This window comes from Panulirus ornatus, chromosome 3, assembly GCF_036320965.1.
Source record: "Panulirus ornatus isolate Po-2019 chromosome 3, ASM3632096v1, whole genome shotgun sequence".
NCBI classification, from domain to species: domain Eukaryota; kingdom Metazoa; phylum Arthropoda; class Malacostraca; order Decapoda; family Palinuridae; genus Panulirus; species Panulirus ornatus.
The window spans coordinates 41,620,361-41,642,577 of NC_092226.1; the positions used below are offsets into that span (position 1 = coordinate 41,620,361).

At 37.4% G+C, this 22,217-nt stretch overlaps 1 protein-coding gene across 2 annotated transcripts in view; it reads right to left on the minus strand.

Moving 5' to 3' along the window:
* Window positions 1-2,996: 2,996 nt before the first annotated feature.
* flr (actin-interacting protein 1 flr) overlaps window positions 2,997-22,217 on the minus strand; it is a 278,566-nt gene continuing 259,345 nt past the window's right edge. For both annotated transcript variants that reach the window (XM_071687385.1, XM_071687376.1), the window contains 3 exons: window positions 21,639-21,819; window positions 20,745-20,858; window positions 2,997-4,848 (listed from right to left, as the gene is read on the minus strand). In XM_071687385.1, the coding sequence (XP_071543486.1) occupies window positions 20,752-20,858; window positions 21,639-21,819 (288 nt within the window). In that variant the 3' untranslated portion in view covers window positions 2,997-4,848; window positions 20,745-20,751. The remainder of the gene's footprint in view (window positions 4,849-20,744; window positions 20,859-21,638; window positions 21,820-22,217) is intronic.

Sequence of the window (22,217 nt, forward strand, 5' to 3'; positions counted from 1 at the left end):
ACAAACTCAGTAAACTAGTATGACAAAAATACAGACATTATTTCATGTAAAAAGAAGGGTATGCTTATTAACATGCTAAAAGTCAACAAGCTTAAATATGAAGCCATCACATGTTCATGTGATAATCTGAAATACCAAAGTCTTTTTCTTGAATTATGGCTTCAAAATCTATAAAAAAAAAAAAAAAGCTTGCTGGGACAGAGACTCTTTAGAAAAAGATAACAGCAAAGAATCACGAATGAAGTCAAGTATTCTTGAAAACAATATACTAATACTCAATATGAAATTCACTTGATCGTTTTAGGATCCTAAATATTGTTTCTTTTCAAGAAACTTTGTTAAATCATGATATATTGGGTGTTTCAAAAAAATTTCATGCAATACACAAATGGGTTACAGCTCAATTATCAAGCTCACCAAATACTTTTATACGTTAAAAATAACCACATTCCATATGCAAATTAGTGAGGATTGTTAGAGTATGTATGGAAGACATCCCTACAGTTACAATATAAATCACAAATATGAAATATTCGTAAATCATATGAGTAAACTATGGATACTGCATATTCCAAAGCTGGATACAGAACAGCATGGGGCTGAAAACTTCATATAAAAAGGCAGTGATGTTTTGATAAAAGTTTTTGTATGGAAATTGTACTTAAGTATACAAAATAACAATCAGAAGCTAATATTAAAATATATTGGCCTGGTCATACTTTTATCGTAAGATCATTCAAGCAATCTATTCTTACTGTACTGAACATTAGTATATACATATTACTGGACTGACTTCCAGCACTTTTTTGTCAATCAATTCTTTTCAAAAGAAGTGCATGGTGTAAACTTAACATTCATAAGTACCAGTTCTGAATGAATGTTTCTTTCAAAAGCAACCTTGAGGTTTTGGCACAAGATGGCCTTATACTTTTTTTCCTTTGGGTAGTGGTTCCATGATTAAAAGGTTCTCATCCAAAGAATCCCTCATTCTGAGAACTATTAAATGAATTAAAATTAAATACATACACACGTACATACATACACTTTTTCACATTTGTCTGCCCATTCCTCTTTAGTGAGGTAGTATCAAAGTGGAGAACAGCAAACAAGTGTGAAAATAGTAGTGCAATTGTGTTTGTGCATATATATATATATATTATCCCTGGGGATAGGGAAGAAAGAATACTTCCCACATATATTCAATTTATGTATGGATCATGGTGAAGTGACTGAGGATTGTTGGAGTGCATAAAGGTAAGAATGTTCAAACTACACAGATCAAGTTTGTGGAATACATCTGGTAAGTTGCAAGAGAGAGTACAGATTGAGTGGGTGAGGGCATGTGCAGAGCATTAGATTTGGGAGGGGCAGTAAGATTTCAGAAGTGGTAGAGGATGTGTGGATCAGGTATGTGCCTTATAGAATGTGTGTGAGAAGTACCGAGAAAAACAGATGGATTTGTATGTGGCATTTGCAAATATGGAGTAGGCATATCATAGGGTTGATAAGGATGCTTTGTGGAAGATCTAAAGAATATTTGATGAGGGAAGAAAGCTGCTAAAAGCAGAGAAATTGTCATCCAGGGTGTAAGGCATATGTACGAGTAGGATGAGAGGAGAGAATGTTTCCAAGTGAAGGTTGGTGTGCTGCAAGGGTGTGTGATGTCACAGTGGCAGGAAGCTGGCTGGTTCATCTGCCATAACCTGAACATTTAGCTTAACACGCATACCTTGTCAGTGCCACCTCACAGGAGACGTGGTGAGGGCAGTAGGTGAGCAGGGGACTAGGTTAAGGTTCATGACTACTTATGCTTTGCCAGGCATCTGATGAATGAAACCTTTCCCTACACACCATCAACATCCAACAGCCTGATATCAACATGCATCTCCTCCACATTATGTAGAAACTCTTGAGGAAAACATTCTTGGAGAGAGGGGTGGTCTGTGGGGAATGAGAGGGGCAGAGAAGTCAGTCAGTTGTTGTTTGCTGGTGAAACAGAACTGGTGGCCAATTCAAGTAAGAAACTGCAGAAGTTAATGACTGAGGTCAGAAAAGTGTGTTAGAGATGAAAGTTGAGAGGAATGTAAATAAAAGCAAAGTTATTAGGTTCTGCAGGGTTAAGGGACAGGCTGGGATTTGAGTTTGAAGGGAGAAAGGTTAGAGGTGGTGAAGTGTTTTATATATCTGGGAGTGGACATGGCTGCAAATGGAACCATGAAAGCTGATGCAAGTCAGAGGGTGGAGGAGGGTGCAAAGGTTCTGGGAGCACTGAAGATTGTGAGGAAAGAGAGAAAGTTAACTGGGAGGGCAAATATGGTTATGTTTGAAGAAATAGTATTCTGAAAAATATTATATGGATGTGAGGCATGGGCTGTGTGGAAGAGGGTGGATGTGCTGGAAATAAGATGTTTGAGGACAATATGTGGTGTGAGGTGGTTTGGACATATGAAGGGAGAAAGAGGTAGGAATGACAAAAAGGAAATGTGTCTGAAAAGGAGGGAATAGGGAGAACAGCAAGGCCAATTTCAAGGTGGATGGATGGAGTGACAAATATTTTGAGCAATTGGGGCCGGACGGAGAAAAAGGTGCAAGGGATAAAGTGAACTAGAGGAATATGGTATACTAGGGTAGATGTACTGTCAATGGACTGAACCAAAGTACGTGAAGCATCTGGGGTAAAAAACATGGAAAGGTCTGTAGTGTCTGGCTGTGTATGGGAAGCTTTAGCCACCTTTTTCAACACGCAGGGAATACATAGGAAGTATTCTTTCTTCCCTATCCCCTGGGATAATATTTTATATATATATATATATATATATATATATATATATATATATATATATATATATATTCACACACACAGTAAACCCTGCATAGACCACAGTAATTGGTGTGTAGGTATATTAAGGTGTGGGGAAGCATGAGTGATTCTTTTTTCCCAGGGATTACAACCAAGAATTAAATTGCATTAAACAATAAAAAAGTACATTACAAAACCTGTTTTCATGCTATAATAGGACAGATTGCATTATAGTATTAACTCATGTATTAAAAACACATGAAATAAAGTACAGCTACATAAAGTCATACGCTTCACTATATGGCAGTATATGAAATCCAGCAAATCAGCTGCAGCTGTGGTAATGCGTGACTAGTTTTGACCAACGACTTGCTTAGTCATGCACATTATAAACCTACAACTGACTCATCCTTGTGGTTCATAAAGAGTGCAAGTAGTGAATGCCGAGATGAAGTTAAATGGTATGATAGAAAGTAGAGTCTACATAGAGAGCAAAGTGAGTTTAAAACTTTCCCTGTGTGCACTATGAGTTAATCACAAATTGGTAACCATTAATGTACACAAACACACTTGATCAATGATGGATGAGAAACAGAAAATAAGACATGATTGCAAATGTCATCTCTGCATGAAACACACATTCTTAAGCAATTCTGAAAGGCTGGAAATGATCTATAAAAGGAAATGCAAAACTTAGTCATGATGAATAGACAAGCAATGAGGATATAGTGAATTCAATGTATAATATTTAATAAACTGTTATAAATTTTCAGTGATGGGCCTGTCAAATGTAGTATACACTCTGTTATTTAGAATCAGGTAATCGTAGAATCAGGTAATCACATTTACAAACAAACAAAAAATTTAAAAAATGATACCTCAATTTTTTAAAGGTTCTTGTTTGTTTGTCTTATGGGTGCAAAACACCCTCCCTGTATGAACAAACAAGTGTAACATCACTCAAACAAAATGAAGCAATGAATGCTAAGAACAGTAAGAAATTCCAGAAACCTAATGACACAAATTAGAAGTTAAGTGATAGAACCCTACGAGTGCAAAACTTCCTTGCTGTATATACAATTAGTTAATCAGGAAGTGGGTATCAAACACACTGAGAGGAAAAATGCACACTATAAAATCACATGCACACCCAATACAAACACATGATCATACAAGAAACTTAGAAAAGATATAAAAATAGTATTAGAATAGTGGGTAAGTGGAACCAGCAAAGTAGTGACATAAATGCTGATATATATAAGTGAAAAAAGTTGTTAGACAGTAGAGAAAGTTCAAGAGATGGAGTGGAGAACTCCCTTCCCATACTGTACATGTAGATAATTACAAAGAAATTAATCATATGGAAACACACACAAAACTCCTTCAGATATATATTACCATGTCATTCTCAGTGCAATACATATTGCTAAATGTAAACTTCCTTTGAGCTATCATAAAGTATTACAATACCTATTTCAAGATAATTTTTAAAATGGTACTCAACATTCACACATCATCAAATACACAAACCAGATTCACTTCAAACTGATATTATAGTTTTAAATTCTCGATTCCTACTTGAAGAAAACCCAAGTAACAGAAATAATGTGATATTAAATATTTAGCCCTTTAGCAATAATGCTCATAACCAAAAGATATTCAAATGTTTGCTTTAATGAAAAGAGAACTTGTCAAAAAATAAATGTGGCAATTATTATTTAAATACAATTTCAATGGATATGTGTCAGTCAGTCTACCCATCTAAACTTAGGCCTCTTGCATACCCCAAATTTATAGTATATGCTATAATGATGAACAACACTTTATAAGGAAGGAAAGATATTTTGGGATTATAAACACTTGTCGCTGATAAAACTTTTGATCAAGTACAGCATCCTGGAATTGTATGTACAGATGAATCATCATATTTGGATCCACAGCTCAGAATTCCACTTTCCAGATTCTGACAAGCCCATCATGACCTACTGATATTAATTTCCCAATATCCAACCACACCAATCCTGTCACTTGAGACTGAGGGTGAGAATCTGAAATAGAGAAATACATCAAACTCAGTCCATATTATAAATATGCTGTCATCAAGAACAACAGAATCACCATATTCTGCTTCTTGATTACAGTTGATTTGGAAAACAATTACAAACCAACTTGTTCAATACCAGGTACAAACCAAAACATGAAATAATCTGAGTACATATATCAGAATGACTGGAACCATTTGAACTATATATGAAAATCAACCCGCCTAGGTACTGGGAGGGTTAGTGATGGCTGTGTAGTGAGCTAGCACTTCAGTGGTTGTCAAGTTGCACTTCTTTGACCCAGGTAGCTGTCTTTTCTTTCTGCTGCACCCACACATGGACTGCTAGCACTCTGTCAACAAACATACAAACTCTCCACATGTCACACATAACTCACACAATTCATTCTTCATTACTTAATTTTCCTGTGATGAGCACTATGTGCTGGCCCTACCTTTTGGCAAAAAGTAGAAGGAACAATTTGAAGCATTAAGTGCAAAAGTTACACGGAAGCATTAGTAGTAGTAGATAGAAGCATTAGCTGAGAGTATTAGGTAGAAATAGTTTGTTGGAACATAAAGAAGTAGTAGTTTGTGGTAACATTAGGTATGAGCCTTTGAAAACACTGCTAGAGTTGCCATCTGACAGTGAGGTACTAAAGACTAAGAAAAAGGACAGTTACGGAGACTCTTTTGCCATGGCTTCCCACCTGAGGGAGTTCCTATAATGGAATGGTCATCAGAGACAGATAAATAGACCAAAATCTCACGGCACTGACAGCAAAATTCTCTGGATTTCCCATGATTGGAGGGTTCCTGATTTTCTCCTGATCCTTGGGAACCACAAAATTTATATCTCTAACCCTCATCCTCTCTATACATCTTAACTATTTTGGCACACCCTGATCAAATCTCTCAGTCAGACTGCACCTATTACTATAACTTTCTCTTTCACTGTCATTGTTTATAAAGTATCTGAGGTATTCACTAGAATTTTTATTAGGCCACAAAGAATACGTGAAATATGCATTAATAGTGTCTCCTCTCTATAAATCTCCTGATTTGTCATCAGAATTACATCAAGCCACTACACTTTCTATGCCATAGTTCTGTAATCAGAGTAATTTTCCCTATGCTTATGATTATTATTCACAATCTGTGTCATTCAATTGCTTAATTATTTTCCTCCTCTCTTCTGGGTCACAAGAGAGACAAGAGCGCAGCATGCCTATCATATATTGTCCTCGGGCATTTCATTTATATATCTACCTTCTTCCTTTCTTTTGCTTTTAAGGTCTAAACCTCATACAAACACATACAAACAAAATATTTGGGATCAATACACTTCAATCACAGCCATCTTTGCCCTAATGGACACAATGATGAAGACTGACTGACTAAGATGATCTAAGAGTCAGAGTTGGAGAGCTAGGGGAGAGGGAAACTAAGGAGATGAAAGGATGGAGTGAAGAAGGCTTTGAGGTATTAGGGCCTGAACATTTAGGAAGGTGAAGGGTGTGCATAATAAATATTGCATTGGATGCATGAGACATATCTGGTCAATGTGTTGTTAATTAGCTGAACCAGTGCATACAAAGAGTCCAAAGTGAACCATAGAAAAGCCTGTGGGGCCAGGCTATGGAGTGGATGAGTAGAAATTAAGCTACAGCTTGTTTGTTCCTGACAATAACTTGTTAAGGCTGGAGAAGCAATTACACTATACAGTTGAGCATCTCATACTGAAATGCTCCAAAATCCAAAACTTTTTGAGCAGCAACATGATGTTACAAGTTGGAAATTCCACACCTGACCTCACTTGCCCATCCTAGGCTCTGACACTTTGTTGGCACCAGTTTGGTACAAAAAATCGTCATTGCCAGACCTACGTGCATTACTCACTGTGTTTTTGCTTATTGTATGGTCTGTGTGAATTAGTATAAGAAAATGATTGCTTATCAGTAGCACATGAAAATAAATTCAGTCAGGGATGAAGGTGATGAAACAACCCAAGATTGTCCTTATGCGAGGCTGATGTTGTGACACCTATGCTTTCTTATGGTTCAGTGTTACACAAACTTTGTTTCTTGTGCAAAATTATAAAAAATATTGTATACATTACCTTCAGGCTATTATCCATCATGACAAATGTGGAAAACAGATGGTATGGAAACAAAAGGGTTAGAGCTGAGACATACCTCAATGTTTTGACCATTCAACGGTCTTCCTCAGGAGGTACTAATTCCTGCATTCAGCAGGACCATATTCCTCAGCAAGTGACAGGCACCCAGTTGAACACCTTGGCGTGTCACTCTCTCATTGGATCGCTTGTCCTGCTGCCTCCACCCATTCACAGCAATCTCCACTGCCTGATGTGACCAGCAGATGAACACATACCTTGTCTTAATCCTTTCCTCTAAGTAAGCTCTCACACTATCACTAAACAGTTTATAGTTGCCTTGATGTCGACCGTTTGGTGATAGTGTGACAGCTTACCTAGAGGAAGGGATTAAGATCAGTGTTAACACAAGGTCTGGGTTCAACTGCTGCTTACATCAGGAAGAAGAGATCACTGCGAACTGGTGGAGGTAGCAAGACAAGCGATCCAATCAGAGCAAGCACACACCAAGGCGTCCAGCCGGGTGACCATCACTTGCTGGGTAACACAGTCCCGCCAAATGCTGGAATCATTATCTCCTGAGGAAGACTGTTGAACGGTTGACATGTTATGTCAGCTCCAACCCATTTGTTTCCATTACCATCCTGTTTTCCACATATCTCATTATATGTATGCAAATATTACAAAATCCGAAACACTTCGGGTCCCAGGCATCTTGGATAAGGGGTGCTCAACCTGTATCAACACTTTACACAGGAGATGCATTCCAAAAAACATAAATTAGCAGAATCACTATGGAGTGAAACCCATTTTACCAAAGGATTCATTGATTTACAGGGAAGTACATTCTTGGGAGAGATTACAATTTTAAGAAACATGCTGCACAATACATCATTAAGCTAAGCACTCAAGTAAGGAACACAGCTTAATAATGTTATTACAAGAAAATACATGAAGTACAGGCAAATTAACTTTATTTTGATTTTCAAGTAAGGCGCTAAAATTTACTCACGTGTTCTCCATAATTTCACCTCGTGAGTAATTTTCATTGCACCTAAAGGTGTCATACTGGAGACATTCTGTCTCGCATTGTCTGCATGCTCAGCAAGTGTTTTCACTAATGAAGTGGGCATTCCAAGAGCTCTGGTGATATCAACAGTATGTTGACTGGCATCAACTGTCTAACTTTAGGCTCATCAGGTTAGAGATAAAATTATCTTTGAAGTTCTTTTCTTCTTCCTATAAGCACAAGACTCACTTGAGCACTTTCCACTTAAAACTGTAGAGGACATCAGGAGGTTATACATAATGTTGCAAAGTACCTATGTGGATAGTCTGACCACTGTAAGTCATGTGCATTGGACTGGTTGCCTTAGTGAATGCCACACTCACTAGCAAATAATTGCTCACTATTTCTGCACAAGCTTTTTGAAACTTAAGTTTCTTTTCTGAGTCAACTTTATTCAACTGATTTTCTTTATGGACACAGCATAAGCAAAACTAAAACAGTGAAACACTGAACAGTGGTGATTAGGTGTAGGTATAAAGAAATATTTCTAACTTAGACATATCAATCAACATGATGAAACCAACAAAGCTGGAGTTTCCAACAGATTAACGCGTCATCATGAAACCTAGGGCCCAGGATCAAACCATATCGTAGTCTGAGATCAAGATGTACTTCCTACCAAGTGCAGTCTTCTAACTCGACTATAGAGGAGCAAACAGCCTGCCAAATACTAACAGACAAAACTTATCAGTGCTGCCATTTTGCCACTGAAGTTCAAATCATGAGCAACAAAGGAAACTTCATCATTAATAATGGTGGGTGCAAGTACTTAGTAGTTGAAGGGCCACCAACCAGGGAGGTATATTACTATTCTTACCCATTTGGGTATTGGGATGGTTAGAGATGGCTGCACAGTGAACCAGCACTTCAGTGGTAGTCAAGCTGCAATCCTTTGACCCAGGTATCTGTCTTTTTTCTCCCTCACCTTCATACATATGGATTGCAGGCATTCTGTCTACAAACATACAATCTCTCCTTGTTAAACGTAAACTAAACAACACTCAACTCATTCTTTGCAACACTAGATATGTATTCCTGCAGTTAGTGCTTTGTGCTAGCCCTGCCTTTTGGCAAAATGGTAGGAGTAAAAGAATGTTAGACAGAAGCATTAGGTAGGAGTAGTAGGTTGGAACATTAAGCAGGAATATTAGGCAAACACATTAAGTAGTAGGTAGGAGCCTCTGAAAACACTGCACTCAAGTTGTCCTCTGCCAATGGCCAATTACGGGTGAGGCACTGAAAGCTAAGAAGAGATATTGGGGTTCAAAAGTTATGGAGAATCTTTTGCCTTGGCTATCCCCTTGAGGGTGTTCCCAAAGGGAACAGGCATCTGAGATGTAGATGGATAGATAGATAGGTGCTAACACATTAAACAGTTCTATCTAACTATGCTTCAGTTGCTATTAATGAAATAATTACAACTTTTCTCTCTCGATCAGTGGCAGTGAATCATGGTTTTTAAGTTGTTCTCAGTGTCATTCATCTTGGCATTAACAGTGAAAATGTGTATTGCTATAAGACCACGTGAAAAAGTAAGAAGCAGAAGGAATTTCTTTCTACTTAAGAGCAACACCTTACCAAAAATATAAAAAACTGGAGAACTAACTAGCTAGCCACCTCCTCCACAAACTTGACTAAGCTGAATACATTACTATCTGCATCAGCTGCCAGTGAGTGCATCTTCAGATGAGCAAATTTTTCAACCCAGGCAAGTCAGGGTTCATGGCAAAACTTTTGAGACTTTGTCTTTGCTTAAACTTAATTCTGACTATGCTAAATAAATTTTCTGAATAAATACAGTAAGTTCAGATCTTACTATTTTATTTCTTGCCAAACGGCTGTATCTAATGCATCACATATGTAAGATTGTGTAACCGCCAATAAAAAATTTTGATTCATTGCTTTCTGTCAGAAGTTTCTTCTTAAACAGCCTAACCATACTTTTATATCTATCAATTAAGGAAGCTAATTCTAAAAATGTGCATTTCCTCTCAAGCAATTGTTCTTATATTTAAGTAGTTCTTTTCAGCACCAAGGGGACCCATTAAAGGATGGATCCTTTAGTGACATTTTACTATAACAACATTTGAGGACAACAGTAATGTCTTACCATTGTGATCTATTTTACATTTTTGTTATAAATTCATACTTTCAATACCTGCTCATGGTCACCATGTAAGGAACATGACTTTCCATTTGGATTCTTATTATGCCTTAAGAGTGAGAAATGCCACATTCTAAACCATCAAAATGCATAACATACCATATGATGAAATATATATAAAAAATAAATATACTGAAATGGTTACACTGACTTACATTCTCAATCTGCAAATGGCAGTACCTATCCATATCTAGCATCTGTTCCATTCGGGAACATCCATCAAGGGGGGTGGCCAACGCAAATGGGTTTCCATTTCTTCCTGTCCTTATATGCATCTCTCACATAAACCATTCCACGTATTCTTCCACCTTATCATCAATATACACATTCCATGCATTGTTCCATCATTTCTCTCCCTTCAGTACTCTTCTCACACCAACCCCTTCAATCATCCTATAGTAGACTCTCATTGTAAACTCCCCATCTTGTATTCTTTCCACATACCCAAACCACCTCAAAGTATTACATTTCACCCTCTCTACTACTCCACAATAAGTTTCCTTTGCATTCCTTCCATACCAGATCTCTCAAACCTCCCTCATTACTTTCTTCATTCCATGCTCCATAGTCTGGTTTCTTGACCTCTATGACATCCTGTGCTCATGTTTCGGCTGAATTGGTCAGGGTTGGGAGGAATGTGCTGTCCCTTAATCCTTTCTTCACTTCCCTAACTTCTCTATCCATCATGCATTGTTCCATCAATTCTCTCCCTTCAGTACTCTTCTCACACCAACCCCTCCAATCATGCTACAGTAGACTCTCATTGTAAACTCCCCATCTTGTATTCTTTCCACATACCCAAACCACCTCAAAGTATTACATTTCACCCTCTCTACTACTTCACAATACATTTCCTTTGCATTCCTTCAATACCAGATCTCTCAAACCTCCCTCATTACTTCCTTCATTCTATGCTCCATTGTCTGGATTCTTGACCTCTGTGACATCCTATGCCCATGTTTCAGCTGCACTGATCAGGGTTGGGAGGAATGTGCTGTCCCTTAATCCTTTCTTCACTTCCCTAACTTCTCTATCCATCATTATCTCTTATTCCATATCATCATACATACACTTTCTTCTCTCACTCTACAGGGCTTTACAAAAATCTATAATTTCCCTCTGTTTCCTGTCAAACACCATTATTTTACTTTTACTCACATTTACCTTTAATCGCTTATGCTTACACACATCATACAACACACTTACATCCTTCTGCAACTCTTCACTCTCAGCAAACAACACAGTATCATCTGCAAATAGGTTCATCACTAACCAAAATACTTCGTCACCATACTCCATATCTTCATCCCTTTTCCCATGTATTGCTTTAATCTCTTATCATTCCATCTGTATGCATGTTAAAAAGCCACAGGGACATCACAGCCCTGCCTCAAACCAACATGTAAAGCAAAACACATGTATTTGCTCTATAGAAGGCTTTCACACCATCCTAAGTTGTCCCACCTTCCATTTAAGTCCTTAACACATCCTGTAAAGCATTCCACTCGACTCTATCATATGCTTTCTCCAGATCTTTAAAAGCTGCATCTATCTTTCCTAAAACCCACTTGCCCCTCACTTATTCTGCATTTAGTCACTTCCATCACTCTATCAATCAACACTCATGCATACACTTTTCTGGTATCTTCACAGAATTTTTCCCTTATAATTGCTACATATGTTCTTAGCACCTTTTTCTTTGAATAAAGGAAGAGTAATAATGGCAGTAAATGCTGTATAAATGTTGAATGTGCTCTTGTGATGCAGAACTAAACTTATTTTAGCAATGGTTGTGGAAGACAAAATTAAATTATTTTCCTTTGCCATCCTTACAAAATGTATGACTAAAAACTCCTTAGCATACCCTCTTTTTAACTGTTTTTTATCATCAAGAAACAGAAAACTGGTACAACATACATATTGAAAAAACAAAGGAAAAAAAAGTTAATAATTTTAATTTGCCTTATAACATGCTCATTCATTTCAAGCTAAAAGTTTGTTTTCTAAATTGTTTCTTACATTTTTCATATGTATATATATGTATGTGTGTGTGTGTGTGTGTGTGTGTGTGTGCGTGTGTGTGTGTGTGTGTGTGTGTGTATATATATAGGTATATTATCCCTGGGGATAGGGGTGAAAGAATACTTCCCACGTATTCCTCGCGTGTCGTAGAAAGCGACTAGAGGGGACGGGAGCGGGGGGCCGGAAATCCTCCCCTCCTTGTATTAACTTTCTAAAATGGGAAACAGAAGAAGGAGTCACGCGGGGAGTGCTCATCCTCCTCGAAGGCTCAGAGTGGGGTGCCTAAATGTGTGTGGATGTAACCAAGATGTGAAAAAAGGAGAGATAGGTAGTATGTTTGAGGAAAGGAACCTGGATGTTTTGGCTCTGAGTGAAACGAAGCTCAAGGGTAAAGGGGAAGAGTGGTTTGGAAATGTCTGGGGAGTGAAGTCAGGGGTTAGTGAGAGGACAAGAGCAAGGGAAGGAGTAGCAATACTCCTGAAACAGGAGTTGTGGGAGTATGTGATAGAATGTAAGAAAGTAAATTCTCGATTAATATGGGTAAAATTGAAAGTTGATGGAGAGAGGTGGGTGATTATTGGTGCATATGCACCTGGGCATGAGATGAAAGATCATGAGAGGCAAGTGTTTTGGGAGCAGCTAAATGAGTGTGTTAGCGGTTTTGATGCACGAGACCGGGTTATAGTGATGGGTGATTTGAATGCAAAGGTGAGTAATGTGGCAGTTGAGGGAATAATTGGTATGCATGGGGTGTTCAGTGTTGTAAATGGAAATGGTGAAGAGCTTGTAGATTTATGTGCTGAAAAAGGACTGATGATTGGGAATACCTGGTTTAAAAAGCGAGATATACATAAGTATACTTATGTAAGTAGGAGAGATGGCCAGAGAGCGTTATTGGATTACGTGTTAATTGACAGGCGTGCGAAAGAGAGACTTTTGGATGTCAATGTGCTGAGAGGTGCAACTGGAGGGATGTCTGATCATTATCTTGTGGAGGCTAAGGTGAAGATTAGTATGGGTTTTCAGAAAAGAAGAGTGAATGTTGGGGTGAAGAAGGTGGTGAGAGTAAGTGAGCTTGGGAAGGAGACCTGTGTGAAGAAGTATCAGGAGAGACTGTGTACAGAATGGAAAAAGGTGAGAACAATGGAAGTAAGGGGAGTGGGGGAGGAATGGGATGTATTTAGGGAATCAGTGATGGATTGCGCAAAAGATGCTTGTGGCATGAGAAGAGTGGGAGGTGGGCTGTTTAGAAAGGGTAGTGAGTGGTGGGATGAAGAAGTAAGAGTATTAGTGAAAGAGAAGAGAGAGGCATTTGGACGATTTTTGCAGGGAAAAAATGCAATTGAGTGGGAGAAGTATAAAAGAAAGAGACAGGAGGTCAAGAGAAAGGTGCAAGAGGTGAAAAAAAGGGCAAATGAGAGTTGGGGTGAGAGACTATCAGTAAATTTTAGGGAGAATAAAAAGATGTTCTGGAAGGAGGTAAATAGGGTGCGTAAGACAAGGGAGCAAATGGGAACTTCAGTGAAGGGCGTAAATGGGGAGGTGATAACAAGTAGTGGTGATGTGAGAAGGAGATGGAATGAGTATTTTGAAGGTTTGTTGAATGTGTCTGATGACAGAGTGGCAGATATAGGGTGTTTGGGTCGAGGTGGTGTGCAAAGTGAGAGGGTTAGGGAAAATGATTTGGTAAACAGAGAAGAGGTAGTAAAAGCTTTGCGGAAGATGAAAGCCGGCAAGGCAGCAGGTTTGGATGGTATTGCAGTGGAATTTATTAAAAAAGGGGGTGACTGTATTGTTGACTGGTTGGTAAGGTTATTTAATGTATGTATGACTCATGGTGAGGTGCCTGAGGATTGGCGGAATGCGTGCATAGTGCCATTGTACAAAGGCAAAGGGGATAAGAGTGAGTGCTCAAATTACAGAGGTATAAGTTTGTTGAGTATTCCTGGTAAATTATATGGGAGGGTATTGATTGAGAGGGTGAAGGCATGTACAGAGCATCAGATTGGGGAAGAACAGTGTGGTTTCAGAAGTGGTAGAGGATGTGTGGATCAGGTGTTTGCTTTGAAGAATGTATGTGAGAAATACTTAGAAAAGCAAATGGATTTGTATGAAGCATTTATGGATCTGGAGAAGGCATATGATAGAGTTGATAGAGATGCTCTGTGGAAGGTATTAAGAATATATGGTGTGGGAGGCAAGTTGTTAGAAGCAGTGAAAAGTTTTTATCGAGGATGTAAGGCATGTGTACGTGTAGGAAGAGAGGAAAGTGATTGGTTCTCAGTGAATGTAGGTTTGCGACAGGGGTGTGTGATGTCTCCATGGTTGTTTAATTTGTTTATGGATGGGGTTGTTAGGGAGGTAAATGCAAGAGTCTTGGAAAGAGGGGCAAGTATGAAGTCTGTTGGGGATGAGAAAGCTTGGGAAGTGAGTCAGTTGATGTTCGTTGATGATACAGCGCTGGTGGCGGATTCGTGTGAGAAACTGCAGAAGATGGTGACGGAGTTTGGTAAAGTGTGTGGAAGAAGAAAGTTAAGAGTAAATGTGAATAAGAGCAAGGTTATTAGGTACAGTAGGGTTGAGGGTCAAGTCAATTGGGAGGTGAGTTTGAATGGAGAAAAACTGGAGGAAGTGAAGTGTTTTAGATATCTGGGAGTGGATCTGTCAGCGGATGGAACCATGGAAGCGGAAGTGGATCATAGGGTGGGGGAGGGGGCGAAAATTTTGGGAGCCTTGAAAAATGTGTGGAAGTCGAGAACATTATCCCGGAAAGCAAAAATGGGTATGTTTGAAGGAATAGTAGTTCCAACAATGTTGTATGGTTGCGAGGCGTGGGCTATGGAGAGAGTTGTGCGCAGGAGGATGGATGTGCTGGAAATGAGATGTTTGAGGACAATGTGTGGTGTGAGGTGGTTTGATCGAGTAAGTAACGTAAGGGTAAGAGAGATGTGTGGAAATAAAAAGAGCGTGGTTGAGAGAGCAGAAGAGGGTGTTTTGAAATGGTTTGGGCACATGGAGAGAATGAGTGAGGAAAGATTGACCAAGAGGATATATGTGTCGGAGGTGGAGGGAACGAGGAGAAGAGGGAGACCAAATTGGAGGTGGAAAGATGGAGTGAAAAGGATTTTGTGTGATCGGGGCCTGAACATGCAGGAGGGTGAAAGGAGGGCAAGGAATAGAGTGAATTGGAGCGATGTGGTATACAGGGGTTGACGTGCTGTCAGTGGATTGAATCAAGGCATGTGAAGCGTCCGGGGTAAACCATGGAAAGCTGTGTAGGTATGTATATTTGCGTGTGTGGACGTGTGTATGTACATGTGTATGGGGGGGGTTGGGCCATTTCTTTCGTCTGTTTCCTTGCGCTACCTCGCAAACGCGGGAGACAGCGACAAAGTATATAAAAAAAAAAAAAAAAAAAAAAAAAAAAAAAAAAACATGCTCATTACTGGTATTCTTATAATACTAAAATAATTAAAGACAGTATTCAAAAGTTTCTTTTATTCATCATATACTTCATACCAACAGCAAAGAAAAATAATTTACAGTCCATATTCCAATATAGGAAATGTTTCATGGTTTGCAGTCAAGCATGTTTTCCAATTGTGCACAGTGGCAGGTCACCTAGGGACCCTGCTCCTTTTATGGTGAAGTAAGGTTTACCCATACCCAATGGTATTTACTGGAAAAACTGACCTTTAGCAGCTGGAATGTGATTCTGATTATTTTCCTGGAGGTACACTGATGAAAATCATCCATGTATTCCCTGTGTGTTGTAAAAGGTGACTAAAAGGGGAGGGAGCAGGGGGGCTGGAAATCCTCCCCTCCAGTTTTCACTTTTCCAAAAGAAACAAGAGAAGGAGGCCAAGTGAGGATTTTTCCCTCTTAGGCTCTGTCCTCAATTCTTAATGCTACCTCACTGATGCGGGAAATGATGAATATGTATGGAGAAAAAAAATATGAGTACCATTATGGGAAAGTTCCAGCTAAGCTCAAAATTTTAAGTTAAGTTACATGTAGGAAGGCTTAGCCTTTTGCACAAGTGCAAACACAGTAGCATCCATGTCTCTGTATCTGTCTTCATAGCATTTTGAGTAAAATCATCAAAGAATATCATGCACAAAAATTAATTTTAATCTTGCTAAAATTAGAAGTGCCCACATTTACTAGCTATACTAGTGAAATGAAAAATCTTCAAAAAAGGACCTCTGTCTTTACATAAAAATGAGTGTTCAATGTCAACCAAAATCAGTGATGATTCATTTTCCTTATGATTATAATCTTTAATCTTTAAAGATTATAGGACACATAGCACAGCACATGAGAAAATGTCTAGAAATATTCCCCAAGATCATATCCCTATTTCAAAACACTGAGTCTTCAACTGGTTTCACTTAAAGTAACACTTTTTAGCAAAGCAAATAATACATTTAGCAACAAGTTCCTTTCCATGGACAAACACACCCCTCCCCAGTCTCAGTTTTAGATTCTGTTGATTTTTCGAAGTGTTTCCCTTAGTTCTATGGTTACCAACATTTTCCTAATCAGCACACACACACATACACACTATCAGTTTAGGTAATATTTCAACAAGTTCTCTTAATTCTGAAAATTGATTCCCTTACTTTTACAATACCCAGCATCCTACCAGGTCAGCATAGCCCTCCTCACTACTAGTCATAAATTTGATTTGGACTAATCTACACCATCCACATCAGGAACATTGGTTTTATTAAGTTTCATTAAAACCAAGCTAATGATCTAGTTTTCACATATTACCTTACTCTGCAACACACACTTATCTGCAACTTCAATGCCTGCCTTCATGCTCTTTCCATGTCCTTTTCTTCTCTCACTGCTAGTCTTTATTCACTTTCTCTTTTATTTTTTATTTTACAATCCTTTCTTATGTTTTATTTCAGGCCTGACCTTGCAAAGGACTTTAGTCCATGACTAGCACCACTGATTTGAAAATAAAAAATGCATCAAAAGTAAACCTGTGAGAAATGTTGGAATCATCTATACCAGAATCAGAAAAAGAATAAAGAGAGAGACAGCTAATGTGTGTGATTTATCAGTGGAAGACTGCTCCCAGTTATTAAGACTAAAAGAAAAGGAATGAGAGATTTTCAAAAGTTATCATGAGACACTTTAAGATAAAGATCCAAGAGTTCTGTCAATAATAGAGGATGGAAAATTACGGGGTAAGGACACGGTAAAGTGTTTCAATGATCAGTAAAATGAGTGCCTGGTATACAGGCATTAAACAAAATTAAACCATGAATGAAAATGAGATCCAGTCTTTGACGAAGAAGTGAAGTATGCTTTTAAAAAAGCTTGTAACAAAGACCTCCATCATTTATTCAGCACCAAGAGAAGAATTAAGCAAGGACAAATCAATGCATTAACAAAAACTACAAATCAGTCCATGAAATCCAAAGTGTCAAAATGGGTGTTTTGAAGAGATAACTTGAAGGAACAGTATGTGATAGTACAGAGGGTTAAGGGCAAAAAGATTCATGACGCGTAAGAGGTTAGGTCATAACAATAAAGAATATGAGTAAGCTGCTTATTAAATCATATCACTAAAATGAAACACTTGTATGTGTACATTAATGTCTCCAGTACAGAAGACATCAGCAAGGGGTTATATAATGGCAGGGGGTGTGATACCTGATGAATGAGAAAAAATAGAAAAAACAATAGAAAATTTTGAGTCAGATGATATAGAGTAGATCTGGGGTTCACAAGGCATACAAGAGGGATGTTTTACAAAAGTGGAAATAAATCATATTTAAGAGTTAAGAAAGGATCTACAGGAAATATCAGGGTATGTAGGATCTAACAGATCCTTCACATAAATAGGAATAAAGTTTCATAGCCATGAATGCTAAAGTTAGCAGAAAAAGTGACAGGTCTTATGTGAAGCCATAATGCTGAGTCCATCCTCCCATTACTGTCAGTTGAAAAAAGGCTGAAATTCTTGACAGCCCACAAAAATGTCTGATAAATTTAGCAAACATGTACTTTAACTATGTGTAAAGTACAAAGGAGGATCTCTCTAATAATGTTGAAGTTGGAGAAGTCTAGTTTGGTACAAGTGATTACCAGCAAATTACTTTTGAGGTCACTGCTCAAGATGACAGTTGCAAAAAAATAACCAATACTAAGCATGCAAATTTTAATGATCGTATTATTCTTGACAGGAAACCCTGAGATGATTTAGTCAATGAAAAGCTTCACAAAAACCTTCAAAGCAGCAGAGGCAACATAAGTACCAGTGCATAGTAGATGGTATATTTCTAAAAACAAAACCAAGCTGGTAGGGCAGTGAAACATAAAAATGCCTGCTTTCTAAGAAAGAAGCTCATAAGAAACTTATAGAATCCAATACCAACATGAAGAAACTCATAGAATCCAGTGGCCAACATGATGGAGTAAGGTATGTAAATGTGTGCGAAGAAAGTAAAAGAATTATATGATAAAGTAAATGTCACTATGTAGTGTTACTGCTGAAAATAGCATGAGATACCCTAAGGAGTTTTACAGCTATGTCAAAAGCATGAGAGTCATTACCCAGTTAAATAGGTCCATTAATTATGGAAAACGGTTGCTTGGTTCAAGAATGAAATCATGGGAAAAATATTAGATGACTTTTGCATCTGTATTTATGATCAAAGACACAATGTATGTCTCGAATCCAGTTTCAGTGATAAAAGAGGTGTATGTTCTTCAACAAACTAACATGAAAGCCAAGGACATACTTTCAACAATAATGGAATTAAAATAAATTTTACAGCAGGCCATCATAACTTTTATCCAGAAACAATGATAGTTGAAAAGTGAGATAGTTAAGCCCTTGACTGCCCTTTTCAATTAGTCATTTACAACAAAAAAGTTCCAGATGAATGGAAGTTTGTCAATGTAACACTGATATTCAAAAAGGTAATAAGTCACTGCCTGGAAATCATCATCTTATTAGCTTAACATCTGTAGTTGGAAAACTCAAAGAAACCATCATTCGAGATAGAATGGTAAAACATTTAGAGGACCACCACTTAATAAATGAATCTCAGCATTGTTTTCAACTGCTCATGTTTCATAAATCTGTGTTTCATTTCTTTAATGATATAATCAACATGTACAATGAAAGTAACACAGTTGATGTTATCTATCTAGGCTTTCAAAAAGCTTTCGATAAGGTTCTGCATTAAAGATTATTCGCAAAAATAAAGTCATGGTATTGATGGGGTTACACTTCAGTGGATAGAAAACTGGTTAACTGTAGCAACTGGAGTGTCACATGAATCATTCTTGGGACCAGTTCTCTTTCTCATATATATTAATGATACTGATAATCTTTCTCATATATAGTAATGATATTGTAAGATATCAAAATCTGCTCATGATACAAAGCTGGGTAATACATCTACAAATGAACTTGAACATCTAAAACTTGATACTAACACATACACACTGATGAACTGGGCTCATAAGTGGCAAATGAATCTTATGGGTAAGTGCAAAGTAGAGAAAATGAAAAGGCACACTACAGTATGAATTCTGTTTAAATGCAAAAGGTAAATAAGGAAAAAGACTTGGGTGTAATAATCTCTGGTAACCTACTATCAAGTAAGCAGTGCACAGAAGCAGTGAAAGAGAGATCAAAATTTTTGGTTTCATAGGTAAAGCCTATGAATGTAAGTCCAAGGAAATCATCCTTACTCGTTACAATTTATTGGTTTGTCCACATCTTGAATATTGTGTTCAGTTTTGGTCACCCTACCTAAGAAAAGACATAGAATGGAAAGAGTACACCACTGAACAACCAAGTTGATTCTTGGACTGAGAAACAAATCCTATGAGAAGGTTATGAGGTGATCTAATAAAATTATTCAAAATGATCAAAGGCTTTGATAATCTTGGTCAATTAAATTACCTGACATGATTCATACTTGTGGACAAACTGTTTACCTCAAACAAAGCAAAGTACTTTTTCTTCAATGGGAGTGTTAACATATGAAACAAACTGCCAAGCAGAGTTGCTGAGAGCAGTACCATAGGTAAGTTTCAGAATAGACTATAAAATATTTTGCTTCAAGGCCACAGCCTTCATTATTTGCACCTCCATAGTCAAAATGACAATTTGCAGGTTATTCTCTTTGAATTATCAGTATATTTTCATAATTTTACCACAAACCTGTTTCTGATATCTTATGCTATCACAAACAGCCTCAAAAGGACCTAATGGTCTGTGCTGTATGCATTCTTTTGTATTTCTTTCTTTTGTACAGAAAATTAATGTAAATTTGATGCTATCCATGAAACATGATTTGGAAGGTAAGTACACTGAGCACTCATAGGGAAGATGGTATAGAAAAGACATTAACTAAAAGGTTGAGCATTAGTTAGTAACAAAACCCACTACGTTTTTCTTCAGCTACTTATACATACAGTATGTGGTCTTCTACATAATAACTTGTATGCATGCATCTAAACTAGAATAATCCCAACAAACTGAAACTCATTTACAACCATTGGTCTAAAACTTGACATGCCAGATTTTCACAATTCCATCGTGGCCAGTGGATATGACCTGGTCGTTGTTACGCCACACCAAGCCAGTAACTTGTGCTTGTGGATGAGAATCTGTTGGACAAGTGGGATCAATGAGGAAAACAATCATATATGCTAAAACCAAAAAAGAACTTAATGATTTCCAAGAACATAAAACGATTACAAATTAACAAAAAAAATCATGCAAAATGCAATGCATTCTGAAAACAATACAAGGTGCACTTAAAAATTTAATTCTTATTTGAATACGAAACCGCAAGAAAATTTCACTTTACAACAAAGGAATTGTACAAGATGCAAAATCTCAGTAGGAAATAATGATGTATGACCAAATATTATTGTATTCATAAAATTATGTGGTCAATAAATAGGCATAAAACATAAAGAAAGAAATTATACAAACGTGCAATATCAACTTGAGAAGTTCTAAGATAAGACTGTTCAACTATTTTTTCAAGTACATCTCTACTGGGCAAAAAGGTAAAAAAGTTTTAAAATTCTAAAGGAGAATAGAAAGTTATGTGAAGTATTTTCTGAGGAAAAAACTTGTAAACTACAGTATTTGTTTTGAGCCAGGATAATTTCATGCACTACTTTCCATCAGTTTTTGAAAGCCATTGCTCATAACTTACTACAGTTTCTTATAAGACTGTGAAGATGAGTCTACAGTCTCACTAGAAGTGCCACAAGCCAACATAGCAGCAAAGAATATGAACAATGGTGTAACATTACCATGTTTTTAGTTTTATTGCTAAACAGAAATTATACAAGCCCACAGCTTCCCCTGTGAACCCAAAGAAAGGGACATATCATAAGTTCCAGTTGATTAACATTAAAGAAAAGATCCCTTACTCTTTATGATGATATGCTTGTTGGGTTGCTTTAAACTCCATATGATGATCATAGTGTCAAGAGAACCACTAGCCACCATACTACTATCGGGACTCCAAGCAATACAGTTGATTCGTGCATTATGGAATCCCCATTCTATCTTGTTGAACTTCTCAAAAGAAGGAAGGGAATAAACCACCACCTGAAAACAAATTTCATTTATCAACTTTCAAATATCTTTTCTGAAATGGGGAAAAAGATTGTTTTCCTGGTTCTGGGACAATCCCCTCTCCACCAGGTGTAAAAATATACAGATAAATCATACGTTCAATTTTGAATGTAAAGTGTACCTAATGCAGTTTAGAGCTATCAGGCACTGATAACACAATATGCATCCTTAAGAATACTTAAGATGGACAAAACAAGTATCCAAATCTTTAAAATTCACTTACATTTCATTTTTGGGTCTATAGGTATATTTTATGATTTGATGAGCCTGTCAACTATCCATGAAGAAATAATTCTTGAAAAAATTGATACAGATCTATTTCATATTACTAGAAAGTGGGAAAATATGAATGTATAAGAGAAATCTGTAGG